The sequence below is a fragment of the Calypte anna genome, chromosome 9 (genome assembly GCF_003957555.1).
Source record: "Calypte anna isolate BGI_N300 chromosome 9, bCalAnn1_v1.p, whole genome shotgun sequence".
NCBI lineage: Eukaryota > Metazoa > Chordata > Aves > Apodiformes > Trochilidae > Calypte > Calypte anna.
In genome coordinates this window covers 17,217,787-17,241,589 of record NC_044255.1, presented here as the reverse complement: position 1 = coordinate 17,241,589, position 23,803 = coordinate 17,217,787, and the positions used below count along the sequence as shown (strand labels likewise).

The 23,803-nt window shown below is 40.7% G+C and overlaps 2 protein-coding genes across 2 annotated transcripts in view; one reads left to right on the top strand and one right to left on the bottom strand.

Annotated features, from left to right (window-relative positions):
- The window catches only part of MCF2L2 (MCF.2 cell line derived transforming sequence-like 2), a 127,710-nt gene that overhangs the window by 50,568 nt on the left and 53,339 nt on the right, over positions 1 to 23,803 (bottom strand). The gene's annotated exons all lie outside the window — the stretch shown is intronic.
- Positions 19,098 to 20,425, top strand: B3GNT5 (UDP-GlcNAc:betaGal beta-1,3-N-acetylglucosaminyltransferase 5). The gene has a single exon (XM_008493382.2). It carries the CDS (start codon positions 19,292 to 19,294, stop codon positions 20,423 to 20,425), a length of 1,134 nt encoding a protein of 377 aa, XP_008491604.1. The 5' UTR covers positions 19,098 to 19,291.

The window sequence follows — 23,803 nt, the reverse complement described above, 5'->3', positions numbered from 1 at the left end:
AGAATATTCAACAAACCATTGTCTTGTAACAATAAGATTTTTTTTCTCCCTTTCACAATAATTTTCCGAGTTCCCAGAAATATTCTGATCTATAGTAGGAAAATGTCTCCTCTTGTTATTCTACACACATTTCTATCAGCAGCAAGATCTCCCTACAAGGCAGCATCCACTTCACTTCAAAGATCTTCCCAGCCCTTTAGGCTGTAATTAGAGCTGTAAGTGCTGGAGCCAATCTGCCCAACAGGGAAACTTCTCTGAAAACAAAGGTTTTGTAAAGGTTGAAAGAGATGATGGCAAACAAGAAATGGCTAGTGGACTCTTGAAAATTCTTGTACTGAGTGCTCTTTCATGAAGTCTGGTGAAAGAAAGCAGTTCTCTGTGCTTAACCACTCAGTCAAAAACACAATTTATCTTTTCAAAAGCAGGCTCGAAATTCTTCCCCTCTACAAGTTGGAAGTTTTCATAAGTCTCGAAATGAGACTGGAAAGACATGACGTTGGGGTTCTACTGTAATACTTATGTCTCAACCACTCACCAGAATCTCCTTGCCTCAATTATAATAGAAGACTTTTATTATATTATATTGTATTATGAAATTTCTTACATCATGCATTTACACACTTCAGAGAAATCTTTGCAATGGATCTCACTTATGCTATATAAAAAAGGGAAACTCATTCCCCCTTTTAGGATTGTTCATTCTGGAAAAGAGAAGGCTCCAGTAGGGCAGCCTTTTAAAATATAACAGAGGCTTGTAAAAAAGAGAGATTTACTGAGACCTGTAATTACAGGACAAGGAGAAATGGTTTTAAACTGGAAGAGGGTAGATTTAGATTGGACATACGGAAGAAATTTTTTATGAGAGTGGTGAGAACAAAGAAGTTGTGGATGCCCCATTATTGGAAGTGTTCAAAGTCACATTCGATAGGCCTTTGAGCAACCTGATGTCCTTGCCCATGGGAAGGGGATTGGACTAGATGATCTTTGGGTCCCTTCCAACCCAAACCATTCTATGATTTTATGATTTATCCCTGTTTCCTGTAAAAGCATCTTTGGCCAATAGCTAATAAAATCAGGGATCTCAGTTCCTGTCCCCTGACATATGCAGCTCTGATGACTACCAGAAGCACTTGGACACCAAAGCTTTTTAGCAGCACTCCCTGAGCTACCAGTATTTTTGACACCAGTCCACAACTAAATTTAGCAATTTCCAGACCTAATGTCAGTGCAATTTTGCTATTGCTCATTTAGAATAGGGCTCTGGCACAAAATTCTCATTCTGAAAATAGCTGCTAGTTCTTTACCCAGGGCAGAAGTGCTATCCTGTTCTACTCACACAACCTGATGATTCAGTGATATACTTAGTTATTCTCATACACACAGTGATGCACAGACTAATTTATGATAATTTATGACGTTCCAGTCCTTGCTAGATCAATAACAATGAGGGAAGGTCTGACCCAGATATTAAGACACATTGAATTTAAAGGACTTTTACATTTAAATCATATCTAAATCTGCAGTTGGAATCTGTCATTTAAGGGTAAAAGCACCTTCAAGCACAGACCCACAGGCTGCACACTCCAGGATGTGAGCTTGCAAAGTGACAGCTGGCTGCTGGCATGCAGGAGTGATTCCAGATACCTCAGCATGTAAAGCAAACTTTATGTGCATATTCAGAGGACAAGCAATGACTTTGGACTGTGTACATGCCTGGAGACTATTTTGCATGTATGCAGAATTTCTCCATGCATATGTGATAGCTAGGGCCTTCCCAAATTCTGAAACTTGACTCTTTCATTTAAGTTTCATAAATGATACCTCAGACTCCAAACATTAGAGATGGTCATGAATCCTATCTGAATATAAGCTCTAGGGGACCTTACATTCTCATGAGAGTTTAATTCAGAAAGCATGGATTATGCCACATCTGAGTACAAAACCACCAATGCTTTGCAATTTTCCATCTTATTCAGCAGTAACAGACTTGAATGAAAATTAGACATAATTAACACTAGTGTAACTCCTGACACTGCACATTCTGCAATATATATGTTGCTGTGCATATAGGTGATCACTGTGAAGGTGATCACACTGACAAACAGTTGATAACACCATCACCATGTACAAGATTACAGGCAATATCTCATGAAAAGAGCCTACTGTGGTCAGAAAGTCCATTCGATGGGGAGCACTAACACCAACTAACAAGCCTCACAGCCCTTGTTGCAAGATGGACTAGAAAAATGATGGGTGAATTAGATCTAAACCAATCACCAGAAAATACTGCAAATTTACAGGAAATTAATTTTAATATTTGTTAGGGATCAACATAAAATGTTTGGATGCATTTTTAAAATAAATTTATCAATTTCATAACAATGAAGTCATAAATATGCACCTTCTCATGCTCCCAGTTACTCCATCCTGCCCCTTCCCTTGCATTTAGCAATGACTGACACTCAGGTAAACCCAAATCTAACCTCACAAAAAGAAAAAAGTCACACTAGATGCAGTTGCTACCCCTGTAGAAAGGATACAAAGGGACTACAGGGAGCTACAGGGTGTGGGGAGAGAAAGAGGAGGAAATGACAGCAGCAGCAGCCCTGGATGACCTTAGACTGGTTGTGAAACTGTCATCAGAATAGACTTATGAATCAGATTTTCTTTCATAAAATGATAGCCCAGGATGTCTGGCAAAATCAGCTCCCCATAATAATAGCACTTGAACAGAAATTGCAAAATGTCACAGTAATGTAGTTAGTGTATACAAGCTACTAAGGAGTACAGTAATTAGGACTCTATGAACTTTGGTCCGTTTGCTACAATAACATCCATACAGGCTGCCTACGGCTTCTATAAATGAAGTGGAAAGGGTGCCCTCCCTCCTTGTGATTTTGTCAAAAAATGCCCAGCTATTTTTTGCTTACAGCCTAAGCTCAGAGTCATGTGATTATGAAAGACCATCAGATTTCTGACACAAGAAACATCTCATGGATACAGAGTGATTTGAAAGTGCAAACCGAATGGCTCTCAGTTAGAATGTGATAAACAAGAGAGTTACAAAGGCCACCTGATAGTAAAGGCAATGAGAGCAAAAAAAAAATTATTTTGAATGCAGGGTGCTGGTTTGGATCATAAAACAGAACTGCACTTATGGATTTAAAAATCCTCTGTATGTTGATTAAGCTTCTCCTCCCATGAATGCTTAGACACAGGTTCTGTATACTGAGCTGCACTGGACAGCACAACAGGGCACATAGACTTTTTTGTTTGGTTTGGTTTTGTTGGTTTTTTTGTTTTGTTTGGTTGGTTGTTGTTGTTGTTTACAGTTAGTTGTGAAAGGAAAAATCCAGATACTATTTTTTTCTCACTGTTTTACCAATTTTGACTGAAAACAAAACTAGGAAAAACAGTTATCAACAGCCAAGAAGTCTGTGCTCTAGAGTTTTTAGACTATCTATCATTGAGCATTTCTGATTCTGAGACTTTTTTATCACTGATAAAATGTTTGAATGGGGTGACATTTAAAAGGAAGAAAGAATAATAAATTTATAAAAAAAAAATTTGGGAACTAGGGAAGGAATCAGCAATTATTATTTTACTAAGAAAAATGAACATTGCTTTGCTTATAAGGTTATTTCTACTGTTATTTAAACACTGCATAGATAACATGTCAGATTTACACAATGATCTACAAACTTTTCCTGCTAGGGTGAACTGCCAGTTGAAAATAATGCTATTTTGTCTTACTGCATAATCAAACAGATGAAGAGAAATCTGGGACGGCTGTTATAAAGTTTTTAGTCATACAAAGGCAAGAAGAGAGAAGAGAGAACAAGTGAATTACTCCTTAGGCCTTTCATTTTCCCTCAACAAAACCTGTATTACAAAGCAACACATCCTTCCATGTGATTAACTGCTCAGGTTTTACCCTTGCTCTACTTTGCTGAGTGCCTTTGACAACCGTATTCCTATTTCTGGTTTTCTTTCTCATGTGTAAAAAGGAAACAATTCCTCATCTCACAAAGATGTTGTCAGATTTATGGCTATACAGTGACAGATACTACTTTTCATGAAATGCAATAGTTAAATTTCTGTGAAGTCAACGATGAGGTCAGGAATGATTCAGATCAATCATAGTCATCTGAAAGCAGGGATATACAATGGGCTTGTGTTTGACATTTATGTTCAGTGAGAAATCTCAGGTTTCTGATAGATCATGCAAGGCACAGCATTATAGTGGCTTTTCAACTTAATTTGAAAAAAACTTCTTTGATCTACTTTTTCTCTTTACAAAAGTTTTGCAGAAGTTTATTTAAAGAAGGCTTGCTCATGGTGTTTACCTTGGGTTGTTTTTTAAATACTTCCATCTCAGACTATGGACCACAGTGACTGACATCACTGATGTACTTCAGTTAATCAGGCATTCCCCTCAAGATGATGCAAGTACATCACCAAGGCCTGTGGCCAAGGTAGAAGAGAAAAAACACACAAGACTTACTTGTCTTACTCTTACTCCTCCTCTGAAGATTTCCAACAAGAAAGTGAAATTAACAAGTTCCACCATGACCTACAAACTGACTACCCACAGTAAAATTTTACTTGCCACCTGGGAAGACTTAGAGCAGCAATTAGTTAAACTTTTATTGTGTCCCCTAATGTATTTTTAAGAAGTAAGTGACTTTGAATTTCTAGGAATTTGAATTTCTTTTAGCACTTTGAGTCCAACTGCAAGACGCTGCTTCTACATATAGCACACTGCAGTCTCACCCTCAGCACCTCTACGGGAGAGAAAAAGAGGAAGAGAGAAAGAAAAAACAACAACAACAACAAAAAAACTCAAACCAAACAAAAAAAACAACCCCAAAACCCCCCAAAAAACACACACAACAAAAAACCCACAAAAAAAAAAACAAAAAAAACAAACACCAAAACCCAAAAAACAAACACAATCGTATCGATCTGGCACACCGGGAGTATGTATAATCCCAAAGACACACAGTGCCGCGGGCGGACCGGGTGTTTATAAACACCGGGACATCTGATTCGGGCACAGCAATCCCGGCCCAAAGCCGGGGAGCTGGCGGGGGGGAGGAGAGGAGGAGCCGATTGGCTCCCCGGGCCGGGAGATCCTATATGCTGCGAGTGGATGAGGCGGCCCCGGGTGCGGGCTGGGCGGCCGGGCGCCGGCTGGGAGGGCGCCCGCGACGGGGCCGGTCCTGGTGTTTTTCCCGCAGGAAGGAAGAAGCGGAGAAGAAAGCTGTTCGGTTCTGTTGGTGAGATGCGGGAATTTCTGCTGGGTGTCGTCCTGTTCCCCTCCCTCCCCCGCCCCCCAACTCCCCTTTCTAAGTTTGTTCGTTAGCGAAGAGCAGCCGGGTTGTTGGTTCCTCAGTTCTGGGTAAATCGAGTAGCTGGGTAATTGAACTTGGGGAAAATACTCTGTTTTCCCAAGCCCTTTTTTATTGCTTTCTGTTCGGCTTCAGAGATTGAAGGAGCCGGTCTGTTCAGGGGAGGGGGTACTCGCCTCTTCGCGTTTCTGAAACTGCGGTTTCATGCTTTGGACAAACAAGTTTTCCAACTGCTTTGTTTAAAAGGTTTTTGCTACAGGACCTCATTCATTAACTCTATACGCGGCTGTCTTTCTTCTGCCTTAAAATAAGGGTTTTGTCGAGGTTTGATATTTCAAATTTCTGCGATAAACAATATATAAATTCAGTGCAGTTTTAACGTCTCTATAGTAGAGCCTTATAGCAGATTTCATCCCCCAGTCTCTGATCGCTGTCTGTCAGTCGGTTACATTTTAAAAAAAAGAACAACCTCTGACTTATTGTGTCCTTTTCACGGTCTCACTCATCCCCTGAGCCTTGGAGGGAAAACTCGCAGCCACTCGACTACTGCGATGAAATAACCCATTCAAAGCAGTGCCGTTTCCTCCCGCCCCTTGTTCCGGCGGCCCCTCCCGCCTTTCTCAATTTTTAATTTTATTTATATATATATATTATTTTTTTTTTCCTACGGGAAGAGTGTGCAGGATTTTTTCTTCAGCTGTTCCCACCCGAGAAACTCGCAAATCCGGCTCGGAGTTTCTCCGCTCAGCTCCGGATTGCAACACGGGGACGCACTCCCGAAAGTGTTGGGGCAACCCTCCCGCCCTGGCCTCGTTAGCGCCCTGATTAGCGCCGGGAGCGGGGACGGAGGCTGCCGCTGGGTGGGAGCAGCCCTCTCCCAAACTACTTTTGAGAAAACAGGCTGGAGAAAGCGCATTAGGCGAAAGGGGGAAAGACTGAAAGCGTTTTGAAAGCCAGTTTACGCTAAGCTCGCTTCTGGAGCTAAAAAAGTTTGGGGTTAGGTTTTTTTGGGTTTTGGTTTGGTTTTTTTTCCGCCCCCTCCCCCCCCCTTTTTTTTTCTTTTACTTTTTAAAAGTTCTGTGCTCTTGGCAGCGCTGTGGACTTTTAAACTGCAGGCGGCCGGGCGTGCCCTCCTGCCGGTGGGAGGGGAAGGGCCGAGCCGGGCCGGTTCCCTCCTTTGTTCCCCCTTAAGGGCGGTCGCAGCCTCATGGCTGGAAGCTGCTCGCTTTGCCCCTCCATCTTTGCCCCATTCCCCCTCTCATGCTCGGTCGGAGGAATGTGTGTTGTGAAAACTAACGATCGATTTGCGCCTATTTGGGGATTCGCGGGGATGCCAGGAGGCCGCTCCGCAGCCGCTGGGTGAGGCGCGGAGGCCACTGCAATAACCTGCGGAAACACCGCGGGGGGGGCGGGACCTCCAGCCCGCACCCGTGCGAGCTTCAAACTCTTCCCGAGTCCTCCTGGGTTTATTTCAGAGGCTTTTGGGAAAGCTCGGGATGCTCTTAGCGGGCGAGCGGGGCGGAGGGGGGAAGGAGCGGGCTGAGTTACACTGGCTGAGCTGCACTGGTGGGAGTAAAGGAAACATCTGAGCTTTTTAGAAGTAGCTTTATCTGCTTCTGAGCAAGATCTTGGGAGTCCCTCTAGAGATGGGACACTGGCTTTACACCAGCGTAAGGAACTAAATTAAGTGCAAGACAATGATAAAATCTTTAGTTCTGTTCTGGCTACACAAAGAAGCAGAGAACTCGGTACGTGCTGCAGCATCCTCATCTGGTGACTGCCGAGGTTTGTGCCTCAGTGGTGTTGAAACTAGTAGTGCAACTGCTGAAGTGCTTTGTATGATGCTGTTCTTGCATCTCCTCCCCAATTCTTGCATTTGTTTTGGCAGTTGGGAAAGGCAAAGGTTGGGGATAGATTATTTTTTAAAAAGGGAAAACTAGCTGTATTCTAAAGGAGGATAAATGCCAGTTTGTTTCTTTGGGTTTGTTTGCTTTGTTTTGTTTTGTTTATTCCTTGTTGATCAGAGAAAGAGACATTAAATCACTGATAACAACAGCCATGGAATATTCTGTAAGTATTCCAGAAGGCTGGAGTATTATGTGGATGGAGCTGGGTATTTATTATGGGAGTTACTGGTTGTTCTGCACAAGACTAGTTGCATAGAAGCTCACCATCTGTAGTAAACGGAAATGTTGTATCTCCGTGAAAGTCTGGGGGCCTCACTGATAAGCTTTAGTTTTGCTTTGTGTTTAGATTAGAAATGTAATTAGAAATGTAATAGCAGTGTCTGCTTGCTGGCCTCTTCCACCGAGTGAATCAAAACTGTATCACTTTCTGCTTTCTCTAATGTCCTAAATTACTGAGAAGCAAACTGGTTGCTCATGCTGTGCAAAACAGTAGTTGGGACAGTCTGTGACATCTGGCCAAACTGGAGTAGTGAGTACTGAAGCCAGGAGAGGTAGTTCCCCTACAGATCAGGGAGAAGCACGTGGAAAAAAACCCTGCAAGTCACCGCTTATCATTTGAAATGCCGGTGGCTTGTGTGTTTGCTGTTATTCTGCACCTACAGTGTTACAGAATCTAGGATGTACCTGCAATTGCCTCATCTCCTATGGTTATCAGTCTATGCTTGAAGAATACTAGCTAATCTTTTAACTTGATGTTGCTTACCAAAAGTACAGAGGTGTTTTTGTTGGGAAAACTTGCTGTGGTTTTGCTGTTACTGTGGTAGGTCTCCTAGGCCTTGGCACAGGCAGAAGGTGGTGGAAGAAACCAGAAAGTGATGGATCAGCATTTTACTACTAGCTCTTCCTTCTACATGGCACTTGCAGAGTTTATGGTACAGTACCTTCCTCAGCTTATTAGGATATGCACATATCAAGTGAGGCTACATGAAGAATATTCAGTAAACCTCAATAATAACTCATCTTCCAGTGGAAGGCAGCATATGGTCCACCTCTGTCGGGTTGGCTGGAAGTATCACAAGATCGTCCACCGATCATAAGAGATACTAAATATTTGAAATCTTTGCATCATTTGGGAAATTGTGTTCCAGACACTGACCAGAGATCTGTGCATTCTTGAGTCTTCAAAGATTGAAATAATAATTACGGATACTTAAGAGGTTGCTTCCCCTCTTTCATAAGTTATGAAAATGGCACATTTGCTCCTGGCAGCAAGAGTGGGAAAGCTCTGGAAGGATCTTTGAAAGATGACTCTTGACTTAAATTCAGTCAGGGATGAAACCACTGCTATGAAACAGGATCGTGAAACAAACCCTTTGCTTTGGAATTGCAACTTTTTAATATGAACCTGTACCAGTCCTGAAGTGTACTTGTCACTTGAGTGACTGCATAGTCTGATATTCGACTTAAAATGGTGGCTTGGAGATGCTGCTTCTACATGCCCAAATAACTCGGAGTATAACAATCCAAGACTGCTCAAACAACCTGTGGACAGATGACCCCCAAAGAAGGGGATGGTGGTGTAAGCAAAAGCAATTTCATTTGAAGGACTATTGAAGAGGGACATATGTTTGCATATTGCTAAGATCTCAGGATGTAGGAGTGTCTGCCTGTAGCACAGAGCAAGTTTGCTTGCTGCAAACCAGTTTCATGAGGTTAAGTTTGACTGTCTGGTACCATCTGTTGGTGCAGTAAGTCACTTTCTCAGTCACTTTCTGTACAAGTCTTCTCCTGCATCCTGTAATTTGTTTCTTCCAGTTTCACTTCTGGTGAAGAGCTGAAGAGGCTTATGCTGATTGACTTGGACTATTTTGACTTGACTTGACTATTGACTTGACTATTTTGTCTTAGGTCAGGAAACTCAGGCAGCTCATTTGTTACACTGCTTCTCATCAAACACCATTGCAGTATACCCCCTCCTTCCCTTCCTAGTTGTGTTTTTCCACGGTATATGAAACAAGCAGAGGATGGATTGTCTCCTACTTGGTTTGGTTAACTGAAGAATGATTAGTCTTTCACTTTGCACTGTACATACATGGGGTGTGAAATCCATGTATTTTATTGTAAAGAGTAGGCAAAGTGTTTTCATGACTCTTCCCTGTAATTTTCCTAATTTCCCAGTAAAAAGTATTCACTGTATTCTCAGTAGGAAACCTCTATAGTGTCACAGAGGTGACAAAGAAACCATAATTACCACTAAATCTTTTCTGAGGTTCTGGCTGCTTTGTCTGCAAGACCTGAATGAAGTCCTGTGGAAATTATGAGTAGTGACTTTCTGTTGCATTGTTCTCAAAACTAGAATGATGAGGCTTCTTTAATTGAATGTCTTTGTTATTTTCTTTTTCAGCCTTAAGCCATCTCTCCCTTTGAAGCTTCTGGTCCCATCTTTGTAGCTTCTTTCTAGAGTCCACAGACTGGTGCTTTGTGGTCTGTCTCCCAGTGAATTCCATTTGTAGTTTCTGCTTAACTCAGTTTCACTAAATTAACCTCATGGCTGGTATTAATCTGGTGCTGTAGTTCAGTTACATTCCTGGCGTTACATTACGGTTTCATGGAAGTGTGTGTTTATATATACACACATCTATAGAACATGTTTTCATATATATATATATATATATATCAAAATATTTTTATTGGCGCTTGATACTATTAAATAGTGTGACCCACTATCCGTTTGTCCTAAGGAGAGACAAGTACTTCTGGTTAAATGCAAATGCACAAGTTCCTTAATTTAATTTACAAAGACTGTAATCTTAGCAAATTCGATCTGCTTACTAAACATGTTGGGAGTGATTTGCAGCTCCTTTGTTTCTTAACTTTTCTTATCGGATTTGAATCTTGACGCTAGGCCTGAGGAATTCTTTCAGTCCTCTGTTTTCTGGCTTGGTACAGCTCCCAATAAGGGTATTTAAGCTGTGGTAAGCTAGAAACTGCAGGATGCTGCTGTTAAATTGCTTGCAGTTCAGGGAATTGTCACGTTTCTCTTAAATGCGTGTGGGGGGAGGTGTTGGCTCTTTCTGCTTTTCTGCCCTAAGCCCGTGTGGTTTCTGCTCCCTATATTTTATAAGCAAAAGCAGATAAATTTCCTGTTAATTCCCTGGCCTTGTTGCATCTCAGAAGAGGCTGCAGAGAAGGCCAAAATTCTCCTAGGTTCCCACAGAAGTAGGAGGGGATTGAATGGAATTCATCTCACCCAGTTTGCAGGCAGGCTTAAACAAAGCCTTGAACCACTATGACTGCAGCCAGTCTGCAGCTCCTTTGGGTATGCCGAGGTGGTTCTCCAGCCACAGATCACAGTATCGGAAATGTTGGTGCCTTTGTGGCTTGCTTGAAACAAACATGGAGGCTTTCAATATGAAGGAGCCTTCACTTTTGTATCTGATTTTAAATCTACATAGAATCGACAGCTTTTGAAGTGAAATACTAGACTGTCATGAAAACTATTTGAAACCCCAAGACTTACAAAGAAATAACTGAAATAGACCAAAGCTCAACATTTCACTACTGAACTAAAGGAAAATATTTGCTAGCCTCATGAATACAGATCTCAGGAAGTATTGAAATGGTGGTAACTTCTGCCAGCAGCTGGAAGTTTTTGTAAACACCAAAAAACTTCTTTTTGGTGTCCAGCTCTTCAATATGCTTCACTTTGACAGAACTTCCTTTGCATTTTTCTTTAACCCTCTCCCCAGACTGACAATCAGTCCCAAAGAAGCGGACATGATTTAGTACAGATAAATAACTCTTGGTTGGAGTACAAGGCATTAATGGCTTTGGATGCTACCTGTTTGAGCTTGGTTTTCTTCATAGTACGTGTACCTCTCAACATAGTGCTTTTAGCAAGTTTATTCAGTTTCAACTTTAAAATTATTTTGGGCTTAATGCTAATGAAGATTGAATGATTTCAGAACTGCAGTCTGAAAGTTAGGACTTTGGAGGAGTGGTGTAATGTACCTTAGGAGGTACATTTGCTGTTTCCAGATAATGATTACAGTTAGGGTGACTCTTGAACAACGTTGTATTTGTGTAACTTTAATTTTAAAGGGATTTAAAAATTAAGTTCTTTAATTTCTGTTGGTGTACTTGAATAACTATTACTTTGTGCTTCTATAGAAAATGTGTGTCTATACATAGTTTATAAAAAGACTTTCTATTTACACTTCATTTGCATGTGTTAAAGAGTTTTAGCAAATAAGGGCAGAACTACCCTGAATGTGAATCGATCTCTGAAGAAAATAACAAGTACAAATGCTAAACAAGAAGAGACTGTGTGGTCAGATAGACTGCTTTCTCAATTCAAATAGATTAATTTCCTAGACATAAAAGAAGACAACCCATAGATGAGACTAACCAGGAAGCAGACCGAATAATTAATGAGTCTCCTCTTCCTTTACCCTCGAGTAGAATACATTTCTCTCAGCTTAAGAGTTGCTGGCAGCTATTTACAGCAGTAAATGGGTGAGAATGAACAAAGCATGATTCAGTTTAAGGGGAAGGCAACAGAGTGTGCAATGCTGTTCTTAAGTGCTTATAGATCTGTGGGTGTCAGAAAAGCTGAAGTGACTTAGGCAACATTTGCTCTTAGTGATCTCAAAGAGGAGGACTTTGAAATGTAGTGGCAATGGTAGCTCTACTACATTTGTGGGGGTGATGACCTTTAGGGTGTCATCTTAAGAAGTTTTCTTCCTCATGACTTTTCACTCATCAGAAAGCTCATCTTTTAAATATAATCATATATGCAGATGCTTCCAGAGATATGATAGCCCTGTTGAGAAAAAATACTGTTGGTTTTCTGGGCTGATCCTATAGTTGCTTTAAGAGGACTCTATTAAATTACTAGGAGACCTTTTTTTGTGTATGCGTGTGCCTTGCTAGAGGTACATCTCTGTGGATGGTGGATTCAGTCTAGCATTAGACCTTATGCTTGCTGGGTGTGTTATGTAGTAAGGAAAGCAAGGCCTTGAACCTGAAGACCTGGGTGCTACCCCTGCAACTGAGAAAATAAGTCTGTACTGCCTGTATAGTATCCTTGTTTGTAGGACTGGAACCCGATATGCTCTTTAATTTCTGAAATGTGTCTAAAGAACTGAAACAGGCTGTGTTCCTGACTGCATGACTCAGGCCATCTAAGTGGAAGAGCTTTGAACAAAAGAAATGTTGGTTCTTACTGCTGAGGTACTGTTAGGATGAGCACCAGCACTAGTGTTCTGCAGCCCAGCTGCCTTAAACTCAAGTTTAAGTTTAAACAAGTAAACCTTCAGACTTGTTTCCCGGGGCTAAGCTTGTAGGTTTGGGAACATAGACTTCTGAAAAAGAGAACTGATGCAGAAAAGGGATCCAGGACCCTCTATCATGCTCTGTTGTGTAGAGAGGATAAATGGTGTCTGGATTGATTAGTCACCGTGATGCTTGGCTCAGGTTAATGAACCATGCTTAAGAGAGAGGCAAGTTTATGAAGCTGAGATGATTTGAGAAGTCTAGATGGGTGGGAATTCTGCTTTGTGGATTCATGAGTTCACATCTCTAATTTGTTCTAGCTTAAATCTGGAGAGAAGAAGTCTAATAGAACACTAAAGAAACAAACCCAACCGTTCCTGTACCTGATAAGTTAACCAGTGTTTGATTTTACATTTTTTATTTTATTTATTTCATTGTTTTATAATGATTACTCAAATTCAGAGGAAAAAAACATTGTCTGACACAAAACACCCTATGTGTTCTAGTCTGCAAGGTGAAGTTAATTTGTCTGCCTTCTTGCCTTAGTGCTTATGTGCTAGTGACACATGCTGTATCCAGTTTTTGACTGTACACTCTTGATGCAATATAGCACATCAGTCTGGAGTTTTTTGAATTGGGATTATAGGCCTGAGCATTGCCTGGGGAAGAGGGAAAGACAGATGGCAGATGAGAATATTTAATCTGGAATGAGAAACTTAAAACATGGAACTAGGATAGCATGCTTTAGAAATGGCCATGGTGCAACAGTGTTAGCCTTCTGTTTAAATGAGTCCTTCACCTGCTTTCTAACTCACTGTATCTTTCTAAAGTACTGTTACTACACACAAAAAAAAAGTTTGAAATTTAGGCCCCGTGAAAAGGCAACTTAAAGTAGTCTTCTTGCAATTAGTTGTGTAAGTCTTAAATTTGACTTCCTGTCTTACTTTAGCAGCTAGGATGGAAAAAGTCTGCCTCAAAGATCTTGAGGTGTATGGCCTTTAAACTAGGATTCTGAATTACTGTATTCACATTCTCTTGTCTTGCAGCGTTTAGCTTTGGACTGGAACCTTAACTGCTTGATATTTCACAGTTGCTTTTTCTAGTATGGGGAAAACAGTTTTCTTCAGTTTTGATAAACCTTCATCTCAAAGCATGTCATGTGCAAATTGGATGTCCTCCTTGCAAGATTGTTTGAAATACACTTTGTGAAGAGTTTAATATGCTAATGTGGGATAGAAAGCCGTGAAAAGCTAGGTCTTCTGTAATGCCTTTTGTGGTCCTGTCCTGCTTGCAAAGGCAAGATGCCTGATGGGGTAACATTAACAGCTGCAGTTAATGTGCTGTCTCTGCCCCTTTGCTGTGCATTTTTGCCTTAGTACAGTGAACTCACATAAATGCAGACTGCTGTTCAGTATAGCACTAGAGCTCATCGCTAGCATCTACCAAAACAGATGAAGTAGGTTGTACAGTAGGAACAATTGTGGCCTTTATATCTGTCTTAAGAGATCTGACTTGCTTGGGTAGAAGTAGGTACTTAGCTTAGCCACTCTTCTCAGAAAATGAGGATGTGCAGCCTCAATCATGTCACTGCCAGGCTGAAACTTCAGAACATTATACATGCTCTCATGTACAAAGAACTGGCACTTTTAAACCAATCTGCAGCACACAAAGCAAAAAAATTCATGTTGGTGCTTGTGTGTGTTGTGCATAACCCACTGGAATTAAATGACTCATTCTGGAAGCTTTAATTCTGGAAAATGTAGCCCTCCCTTCTAGCTTGTATGGAGAAGACTCTCTGGTAGACAAGCCAGGTCAAAGCAACTGAAAACTGCAGCCTAAATGGAGACTGCTGCCTGAAAGATGTAGTCCTGCTCCTCACCTGTGGTCTGCACAGCAGCTGTTTAAGGGAACTGATCCTGATGAAAGCAACTTAAGGCAAGTCTGTCCATTCTGGCAGATGTCTCCATTTCAGTTTGCTTGCAGCAGCTGGGCAGCTTGCTGCTCCATATTAGGGGAAACTGAAGAAATTACTTTCTTCCTTTCCACCAAATATTTATAACAAGTGCAAAACCTCTGTAGAAACTAAATCTCTCCTGGCTGTTACCCATTTCCTGGCAGTTTTCAGCATTTACCACCTCTCTTTCTGCTTCCAAGCCCGAAGGATCTGAAATGCTTTACTCATTTAATTCTATGATTCTCGTGCATTGCCATCCTTTGAATTTCTCTGCCAATGAACACTTCAAAGACTGCCCCAGTACTTTTTGAGTATTTCACATCAGTGAGAAGCAGCAAGTGCTTCCAGCTTTCAGTGTCTCGTTTTTCTACATGCTGCTGTAGTTACATCTGATACAAGGCTCCCCTGGAGGAAGTGTACTTCATCACCCATTTTTATTTAAAAAGTGGATTTTCTCTTGACTTGATTAACTTCAGAATCATATAAAGACTTCATGTTTTTGAAAGTGTTGGATGTTCACTTTCTGAAAATCTGGTGTCTGTTCAATCTGAGCTCGCAATACATGTACATAAAGCATCTAGGAATGCTGATTCTGCCATTCCAGGAAACTACTTTGACTGCAAGTTGCCAGCAAAGCCTGCATATGAGATTGCAGAAGATGGGTTAAATGTTTTTGAAACCAAATTTTCAAAGCTGCTGTCAGTCATCCCTGTATTTATGTTCCGTATTTATGCAGCATCCATAACCTGACTCTAAACCCTTTGTAGATCTTTGTAGTGCTAAACTGGGTTTTTCAGTTAATTCTTTTGTCATTGTGAACATATCTTCCTATTGGATGTGTCCAAGTTGTCTGAAGTTTCTCACCAGTTTTGTACAGAACAAGGTGTAACTCTGGAAGTTTTGAAATTCCTTGAAGTTTTTTTGTTTTTGTTTTTTTGCAGGATATGTTTGCTTTCTTTTCATCTCTCTGCTAATGAACTATGTAGGAAGGAAGACTTAGCTAAGTACCTTACTGCATCTTTTTTTCCTTAAATTGACTGTCTTTTGCTATAGCAGGAAATCCTAGAAGTGGCAGGGGTGTAACTTGCTCAGTCTTTCTGTTCAGTTTTCTTTTGTCATACAGCTCATACGTAAGAGGAACTTGAAGATTAAATTCAAAACAAATTTTTAATATATAGGAAGATCTTCAAATATTGGGGAGTGGAGGAAGACATAAGCCGGGGCAAAGATGACAACAGCATAACTCGTGAAGGCGTGTCAGCAATTAAAAAAAAATTTTAAGAGGGTTACATAATATCACAGATAAAGCTGTAAGCAGCAAGGTTCACTTGGGCTTTGTTCCCATTAACTTAGGCACATACTTCCTTAGACTTTGAATCTTCAATTAGAAGGGAAAATATTGATAGAGATGTAATTGTGTTTTGCTGGGCTTACTTGATGTGCTAACTTGACTAGATTTCTTTTGGTGTAAGCAGTAGATAAATCGGTACTGATGGAGTTCAGTTTCCCAGGAATTACAACTGTTTAAAGGCTTAGAAACAAAATGTTACAAAAAATTAAGTTTTAGTTAACAAAGCTTCTGTACCGCAAGTGAGAGAATGCACACCAAGAGGCAAAACACCTTAATTATGGTAAGAAAAATAAGGCATGCAGTTTTCTCTTTTCCACAGTGTTTCCTCTTCCTAGGGAGAATATCCTTGTTTTTTTTTAAACTCAGTTATGAGAATCAGTTAGAAGTAAATAGCTACTATAGTGACTCAACCTGTTCTCCTGTTTAAGGGAAGGGGAGAGCATGACTAAGCCCAAAGGATGAGTGTTGCAAATGGGTTATGAAAAGTTCTGACAATGAAAGACTACTTGTCTATTGGCATTTGGGCTTTTTTTGCAGGAAGATGGAGTGGATATAGACCTAGATAAACAGTACCGATAAATTTTATAATTGCATTTTTAAGTTTTACCTGAGATGCATATTTGAGGAGAATTCTGAACAACTTCTATCTCCTAAAGGCTGTTTTAATATCCCTGCACTAGACCAAGGTAATTAAAGACTAGACTGTTCCAGCCTTTCATCTGCTGATTTTATAGCTTGGGTTTTTTGTCAAGGAAAAGCATGTTTTCTTAACCAGCATCTTAGACTTGCACTCTGACTTCAGGGGTGAAGTTTAAGGGAGCAGAAAATTTGGTCTACGTGCATCCTGAGCCCTGCTATCTGTTCTTTAATTAAAGTTGTTTTCACTGTGACATATGTGTTTGGGCTTTTTGCAGGGTTTTTCTGGGGGCTTTTTTCTCTCCTAGTGGCAATAACTGTCATATAGGTTAGTTTCACTCCTAGTCCCCAGTGACCTCTGTCAGTTTATATTTGTGGTATTGACTGTTGTCTCCTTTTACCAGACATGGACAATTGTAGGCTGTTGCCAAAGCATTTTATTCAAGTGTAATCTAAAGAAGTTGTGTTTGATGACTAGGATTCCTGTATATACCAAGGTAAACTTGGCTTCTACAGGTGGAAAAAATAGATTGCCTCCTGCTCCCTTTCTTTTCAAAAAAGTTGGTCAGCTGATGTTTTGTTGGGTTTTTTTTTTTTTTTTGTTTTTTTTTTTTTTTTGCTTTTTTTTTTGTGGTTTTTTTTTTTTTTACTTTGTAACGTAATTGGGTGAGAAGATGCTGTAGCATTTGTAATAAGTGGCCGATTTCATGTAGAGTACATATTTTTTGAAAGAGCACAAACAATTGTCTAGTTTGGAGGGGAAAAAACAGAACTTATCCTCCCTCTTTGGAAGTATTGGATATCTTCAGACCTACTCCTCTAAATGGAGCTATTAAATGTCTGGATTTCTGTGACACTCTCGTGCTTCATCTGAAACAAGAGTAAGCTTTGCAATAGCTTTCTGTTGTAAAGTTGCTGAGTTTATATCTCTGAGGTGCATTGTTGAACTTCATGTTTCCAATATAAAAAGGGTTTAAACCAATGCTATAAAAAGCGCTGACTTTTAATCACCAAACTGCCCATCCAGCTTTTCTGTTTTATGCACTACAATCTGCAAGCCTCAACTGCACCACTGCACGGCTTCCATTTTGAGTAGCCAGTCCTCTTCCTGTGGTAGGTAACGACACCACGAAATTGCTCCAGGTTTCCTTATCTCTGTGTAGTCTGTTGTGTACTTACGGTATGTAGTTGCAAGACCTCAGATGGGTAAAATAATGTCAAAAAACTTGTGTTGCACATCTCATATAATTGCGATAGCTTGTGCTCTCTTGGTTCAGGGGTTGTGTCTCTGTGCAAGAAGTGCTCAGCTGGTGGGTGTCATTCCTTTTAAGTTTGACATTCTGGCATGGTGGAGTAAACACTTTGCTGAGGTTTTTATTTCATGGTCCTGGGATCAGCATGCTCATGGGACCTCTTCTTATTTAGGAGACATGAGAGTTCTGGCTACAAGAACAGAATCCTACAAACTGGAGAGCAGTAAGGCTGGACCTGGGTGTCTTTTTTTTGTGCCTTGGATTCTTTTCTTTACTAAAACCCTTGTGCGAAGTAGGGACGGTAGTCCTGCCGTGTTAGCTGTCTGGTTTTAGCAGGGCAAAATCATCTTAATTGGGTGACAATGTCTGCACTGTCAGCCAAATGGCAGCCCTGAGCTGATACATAGGGTGTGTGGTAACGGGTGCCACCGGAGCCCGGTTGTACAGTTGGTGACGCTTCATCCACCCCTGGGCTGGCTGTGGAAGCCAACGGCCGCTTTCCCTCAGCGAGCCTCGGGGAAGGAGAGCTGGGCTGCCCTGCGCCTCCGACTCGGGGTGGGGAAGGTGCTGGGGTGAGGCCACGGCGGCGCTGCCAAGGCAAGGGATCAACACGGAGTGGCGCCTTCCCTCAGGGTGGCGAGGGGGCGGGACGAGATGAGTTGGGGCGGCCCTGCCTGACCTAACCTAACCTAACCTAACCCGACCCGGCGGGCTTCAGCCGGACGGGAGCCTGGGCTGCCCTTCTTGTCAGCTCCAGGCCCTTGTGGCAGAGGGGCTGCGGGCGGTGGTGAGGGGAGGGTGGGGGCGAGGCCTCTGGCCCGGCTCTGGCCGTTGTGGCGCCCCCACATCCGGGAGCAGTCGCCCTGTGTGGGTCTGTCCCTTCAGTAGGCTGCCCAAAGACAACTTGTAAATTTCTTCAGCGGAAGGGTAGGGCCTCCCTCCAGACTGAGATCTTAAAGAGCGTGTTGTTAGCCGTCAGTTAACGGCAGGGGCTTTTCTAAGAGTTTCTTGTGTTGGAACTGAAGCCTCTGTGTCAGGCTCCCCTTCTCCTTCATTGGCCTCCAGCAAGCTTGTTCTGGGCCACTGACAGCCTCTAACTTGCTGCCATTTTTTGGGGGGGTGTAGGTGGGTGGTTGATGGGGAGTGCCTGCACAGTCAACCAGTTTCAATTGCCAAACCTAAAACCCAGATGTATTAACAGCTCACTAAAACCTCTCTCCTCCCCTTACAGTTGGTAGGCATTCATCTTCATGAAGGAAGGAGACACGTGAGAAGATCTGGTTTAGACCTGTAGTGTTTGCTTCAAGATGCGCCAAAGGGAAAATACTCATCTGCAGGTCTCATCTGTCAAAACTGTCTGCATTCTTTCAATCAAACAAAAACGTTTTTTGAGAAAGATGACTTGTGAAATCTGTGAACAAAGTTGGCTATTCAAGGATACTGAATGAAAGACAACATGCCTTACAAGGGACACTTATCTTGAAGGGGTGACACTGTGCTCCTAAACTGAAACACAGGCACTGTAAAAACACTGATCCTGACAAGATTTTAGGAACTGCATCAGAATGTTTGTTAGTCCCAGAAAAGTTAGAAAATGCCATTTTTTGCAGATAGTTGCCACTTGCTTCATACTGTGTCTCATGATTTTTTGGGGACCATTTGATAATCACATTGTGAGCCATATGAAGTCCTATTCATACAGATACCTCATAAATAGCTACCATTTTGTGAATGACAGCCTGTCTGTCAACAGGGATAACTTGGACAGAGTATCAAGATACCAGTACTTGATCAACCACAGAGAGAAATGTGAGCAGCAGGATGTCCTTCTCCTGTTGTTTGTGAAGACTTCTCCTGAAAATCGTCATCGGAGGGATGCAATTAGACAAACTTGGGGTAATGAGAAGTATGTTCGCTTGCAACTTAATGCCAATATTAAAACTCTCTTTGCTTTAGGACGACCAACAGATCTGCAGCAAACACGGCTGCAAAGAGAACTTCATCTTGAAGACCAGAAATACAGTGATTTGATTCAGCAAGACTTCTTGGATACTTTTCACAATCTTACTCTTAAATTGCTTTTGCAGTTTAGCTGGGTGAATGCCTACTGTCCTCATGCCAGGTTCATTATGTCTGCAGATGATGATATATTCATCCATATGCCAAATCTTGTTGCCTATCTCCAAAGTCTAGCACAAATGGGTGTTCAGGATCTCTGGATTGGTCGTGTCCATCGTGGATCCCCTCCGGTACGAGACAAGAGTAGCAAATACTACGTTCCATACGAAATGTACCAGTGGCCCTCTTATCCTGACTACACAGCTGGAGCTGCATATGTGGTATCAAATGATGTAGCAGCTAAAGTATATGAGGCTTCATTGACTCTCAATACAAGTCTTTATATAGATGATGTTTTCATGGGTCTCTGTGCCAATAAAATGGGACTTGTACCACAATACCATGTATTTTTTTCTGGGGAAGGAAAGGCTCCATATCATCCTTGCATTTATAACAAAATGATGACATCTCATGGACATGTGGATGATCTTCACCAGCTCTGGAAGCAGGCTACAGATCCCAAAGTTAAAAGAATGGCTTCAGGAATTTGGGGTAGAATATACTGCAGACTTATCAATATTATGCTTCTCTGTAAACTATACTATGAGGACACATATCCTTGTTCAGCTGCATTTTCTTAATACTTGAATATCTGCATTGAAGATCCACTGAGCCAAAACAGAGCAACAATTTTTTAGCTGTTTTATTCAAAATATGTAAACATGGAAAGAGGTGAAACCTAAATGTGAATAGTTGGAGGTGGGAGGGAAGATGGTCCCAGATTCTGTTCAGAAACTCTTACTGAAATTGTTCTCTTGTTGTGCTGCAGCCTTTTACATTATAGTCTGGTTTGGTTTGTTGTTGGGTTGTTTGTTTTGGTTTTGGGTTTTTTTGCACTCTTTAAGAGATGCAAGTCTGCATTAAAAGAACTGTAATGGAATTGATTTTTAAACTTTGAAATGCTTGGTGAAAATGTCTGTTACTTTGAACTTGTCAGTAAGTCTTAAAGTTTTTTTAAATAGCTATGTGAAATAAGGCACATGATAAAAAATCTTACCAGAATGGAGTAGACCTTTCAAAATGCAAGGAAAATCTGACTTGATGAGTGAGACTATTGCAGTACTTTCAGGCAATGTAAATTGGTTATTCACCATTTCTCAGTGCTTCATAGAAAGTAAGTCTGGACCTACACAATTGATGAACAGTGAGTGCTAGAAGTGAAGACCTGCAACAGTCTTTTCCTGAAAGCTCCCTAGATCTTTGAAATAGGGAAACACTGTTTGAGTGCCCTCTGACTTTGTTGTTGCTCCCTGTAGATCAGGACTGAATTTGAAAGGATGAAAATCAAATATTACATAACTGGTTTTGCTAATCTGTTAATCTTCCTCTGCCTTCTGAAAACTGAAACAGTATGTTTTGTAAATTCAGTCTTTAATAAGGAAATAAGCTAAATGAGTTTTCTTTATCACTGCTTCTGCTTTCCAATATTTGTGGTTCTAAATGTGACAAGCAAGTGGAAGTCTCAGAGTGTTACTTCTAGATAATTTGAAGCTCACAAAGACCTTAAAAAAGCAAAATTTCATGCCTGTACTAACAAAGAGGGAGGAAGGTATTTCCTGCTAAAAGTTTGACTTCACAGTGAATGCACAGGAAGATAGTGATCCACAGAAACACAGTACACAATTCACCCAAGTATTTCTCCAGAAGTCTTAAGCACAATACTGTCTTTGAAATTTTAGGGTAGCTTGTGTCCACAAAACCCTGTATCTTGAGCATATTTCAATGTTCGTATCAGCTGCAGGAGTAACAAAACACCTGTGTGTTGTAAATCAGGATAGAACTAAGTGATGCTCAACCTCCAGCTGTTAATGAGTTGTACTGTGGTGCCATATAAATACTGCAGAGAACCAAATTTCTAGGATGTCTGCAGTCTTTTCTTGTATAGTTCACTAATGGTGCTTTCACAGACTCAGGACAAATATTTTAATTACCAATTGCCAAACCTGTGCTAGCTCTTCTTGGAGTGGACACAGCCACAGTGCACCAGATACAGTCAGGTATTAACTTGTGAACTGATTTGATGCTGGAACAAGTTCTAGTGTGGACAGTGTCAGAAAGTTACTTCTGAAAGCTTGAATAAGTCAGGTTTGTCAGCAGAGCAGTAACAATGCAAAAGCTTACAACTGATCAAACGTCTGTTGGAAATGTGCTAATTACAGGAGCAAAACTATCTGCTTCCTGTTTGGCTTGCTTTTTTTTTTTTTTTCCTGTGTGGGGCAGTGAGGTATTTGATCTGTGTCGTCTGACTCTCCTGCAGATCACTTATACATTACTTGGCAGTGTCAAGCTACAAGTAGTAAACTTTGTTTGAATAACTGCTACTGCACTTTGGGGCTGTGCTGCAGGTTTTAATAGTTTGAATGGTTAATGGAGTATGCGAGCGTAGACAAAATTCAGGACTGAGCTCGCTGACTGTTCTCTAAACTGCCATTTCTGATGGATGGGAGATAGCTACTAGAATTGAGTAAAATATGTAACTTTGTCTGATTGGTTTTCCAGAAGGAAAAGAGTAAGAGACCTAACAGAACCCAAGTGTTTGGTGTATTGAGAGGCCACAAATAAATGCAGTGTCAGAATGATTAAAGAATGTAACAGCTATACTTTAGAAAGAAAAATCCAGTTCCTGTTCTTGCTTAAAGGACTGACTACAGCACTGAGGATGTATGGTCTTTAGAGGGAAAAAAAACACAGGACAACCCTAGATATATATATATAAAAATTTTTGGCTTATAGAGAAATAAAATGCACATACAGAGAAAGTATTTCATACAGAAGGAAATCTGCTTCATTAGATCTCTGATTTGTGAGCCATTTAAATGAACAAGCTGCACAGCAAAACTGCACTACTAAAAAAAGCCACCCACTGTAGGGAAAAGGGTCTTCATATGCAGTATGCAACCAAAATGTTCTAGTAAAACTACAGTTTTCTCAGTATAACTGTGCTGGGATTTATTGTTTCCAGTCATACAAGTGAAGGTAAAATAAGTTTTAAGTAGTTTAATCTTCTATAGGGTAATGACCTAGCTAACATGTAAATGTAGTTTGACGTTATCTGAAAGTCACTTTTGACCATTGAATTACTTTGTTTTACAGCTGGTTTGAGTTTTGTTTGGAATGTTTCTTAATACTAGAAGGGCCTTGGTGTTGGTAGTATGCATTTTCTTTTGATGCAGTGGAAAGAAGTTCCTTCTTGAATAAAAAGGAAAGCATGAAGGCACTCCTCTTAAAAAATGGAGAAGCTAGAAAACTTATTTTCTGATTCTATAACACTGACTTAAGATTTGTACACCTCTACCTAGAACCTGTTATAACAATAGTCTTGGTGCTCCAATGCAGGGCTGTCAGGTTTTACTTGTACAAATAAAACTATGTCAGCCTGAATGGTCACTCCTTGTTAAGAGTTTGACATTGTTGCACAGCATATTTAATGCTAAAATTGTTTTTACCTGTTTGTTTGGTTTGCATCAGTTTCCCTTTGATATTACTGATTTTTATACAAAGTATTCAATATTTATTCTTTGCTCTGTACTGCAAAGACAATTGTTTTGTAAAACTTGTTTTGAATAAACAGACTTATTTCTTTTAAAAAAACTAAAACAACACAACAAAGGTGGTAAATATCTTGTGTTGCCTTCTTTGTAACTGACAGGCTCAGCTCTGTTTTTAAATGCTATCTTGAGTCACCTCTTATGAGAGGACTTCAAACTGCTTCTCCCTCTTTCCCTGCTTCCTTTCTATTCTACATTGAATCACATTTTTTGTGAAACTAAAGACAAAATTGGTGTTCCCAAAAAAGGAGATGGCTCAAAAATTTGTTACTTCTAGGTCTAAAGTTGTGTGAAACTGCCAGATATTAGAAGCTTAACCTGTTGTTACTGTTAACTCCAAATCTCTATGTTCTCTCTAGGCAATTGTCCCACAAGAGGTGTACATCTAAATAAGTGCTATTTTGGATTATA

What these genes read in the sequence shown, in the direction of transcription:
- B3GNT5 (XM_008493382.2), top strand. Translation starts at nt 19,292, where the DNA reads ATGTTTGTTAGTCCCAGAAAAGTTAGAAAATGCCATTTTTTGCAGATA.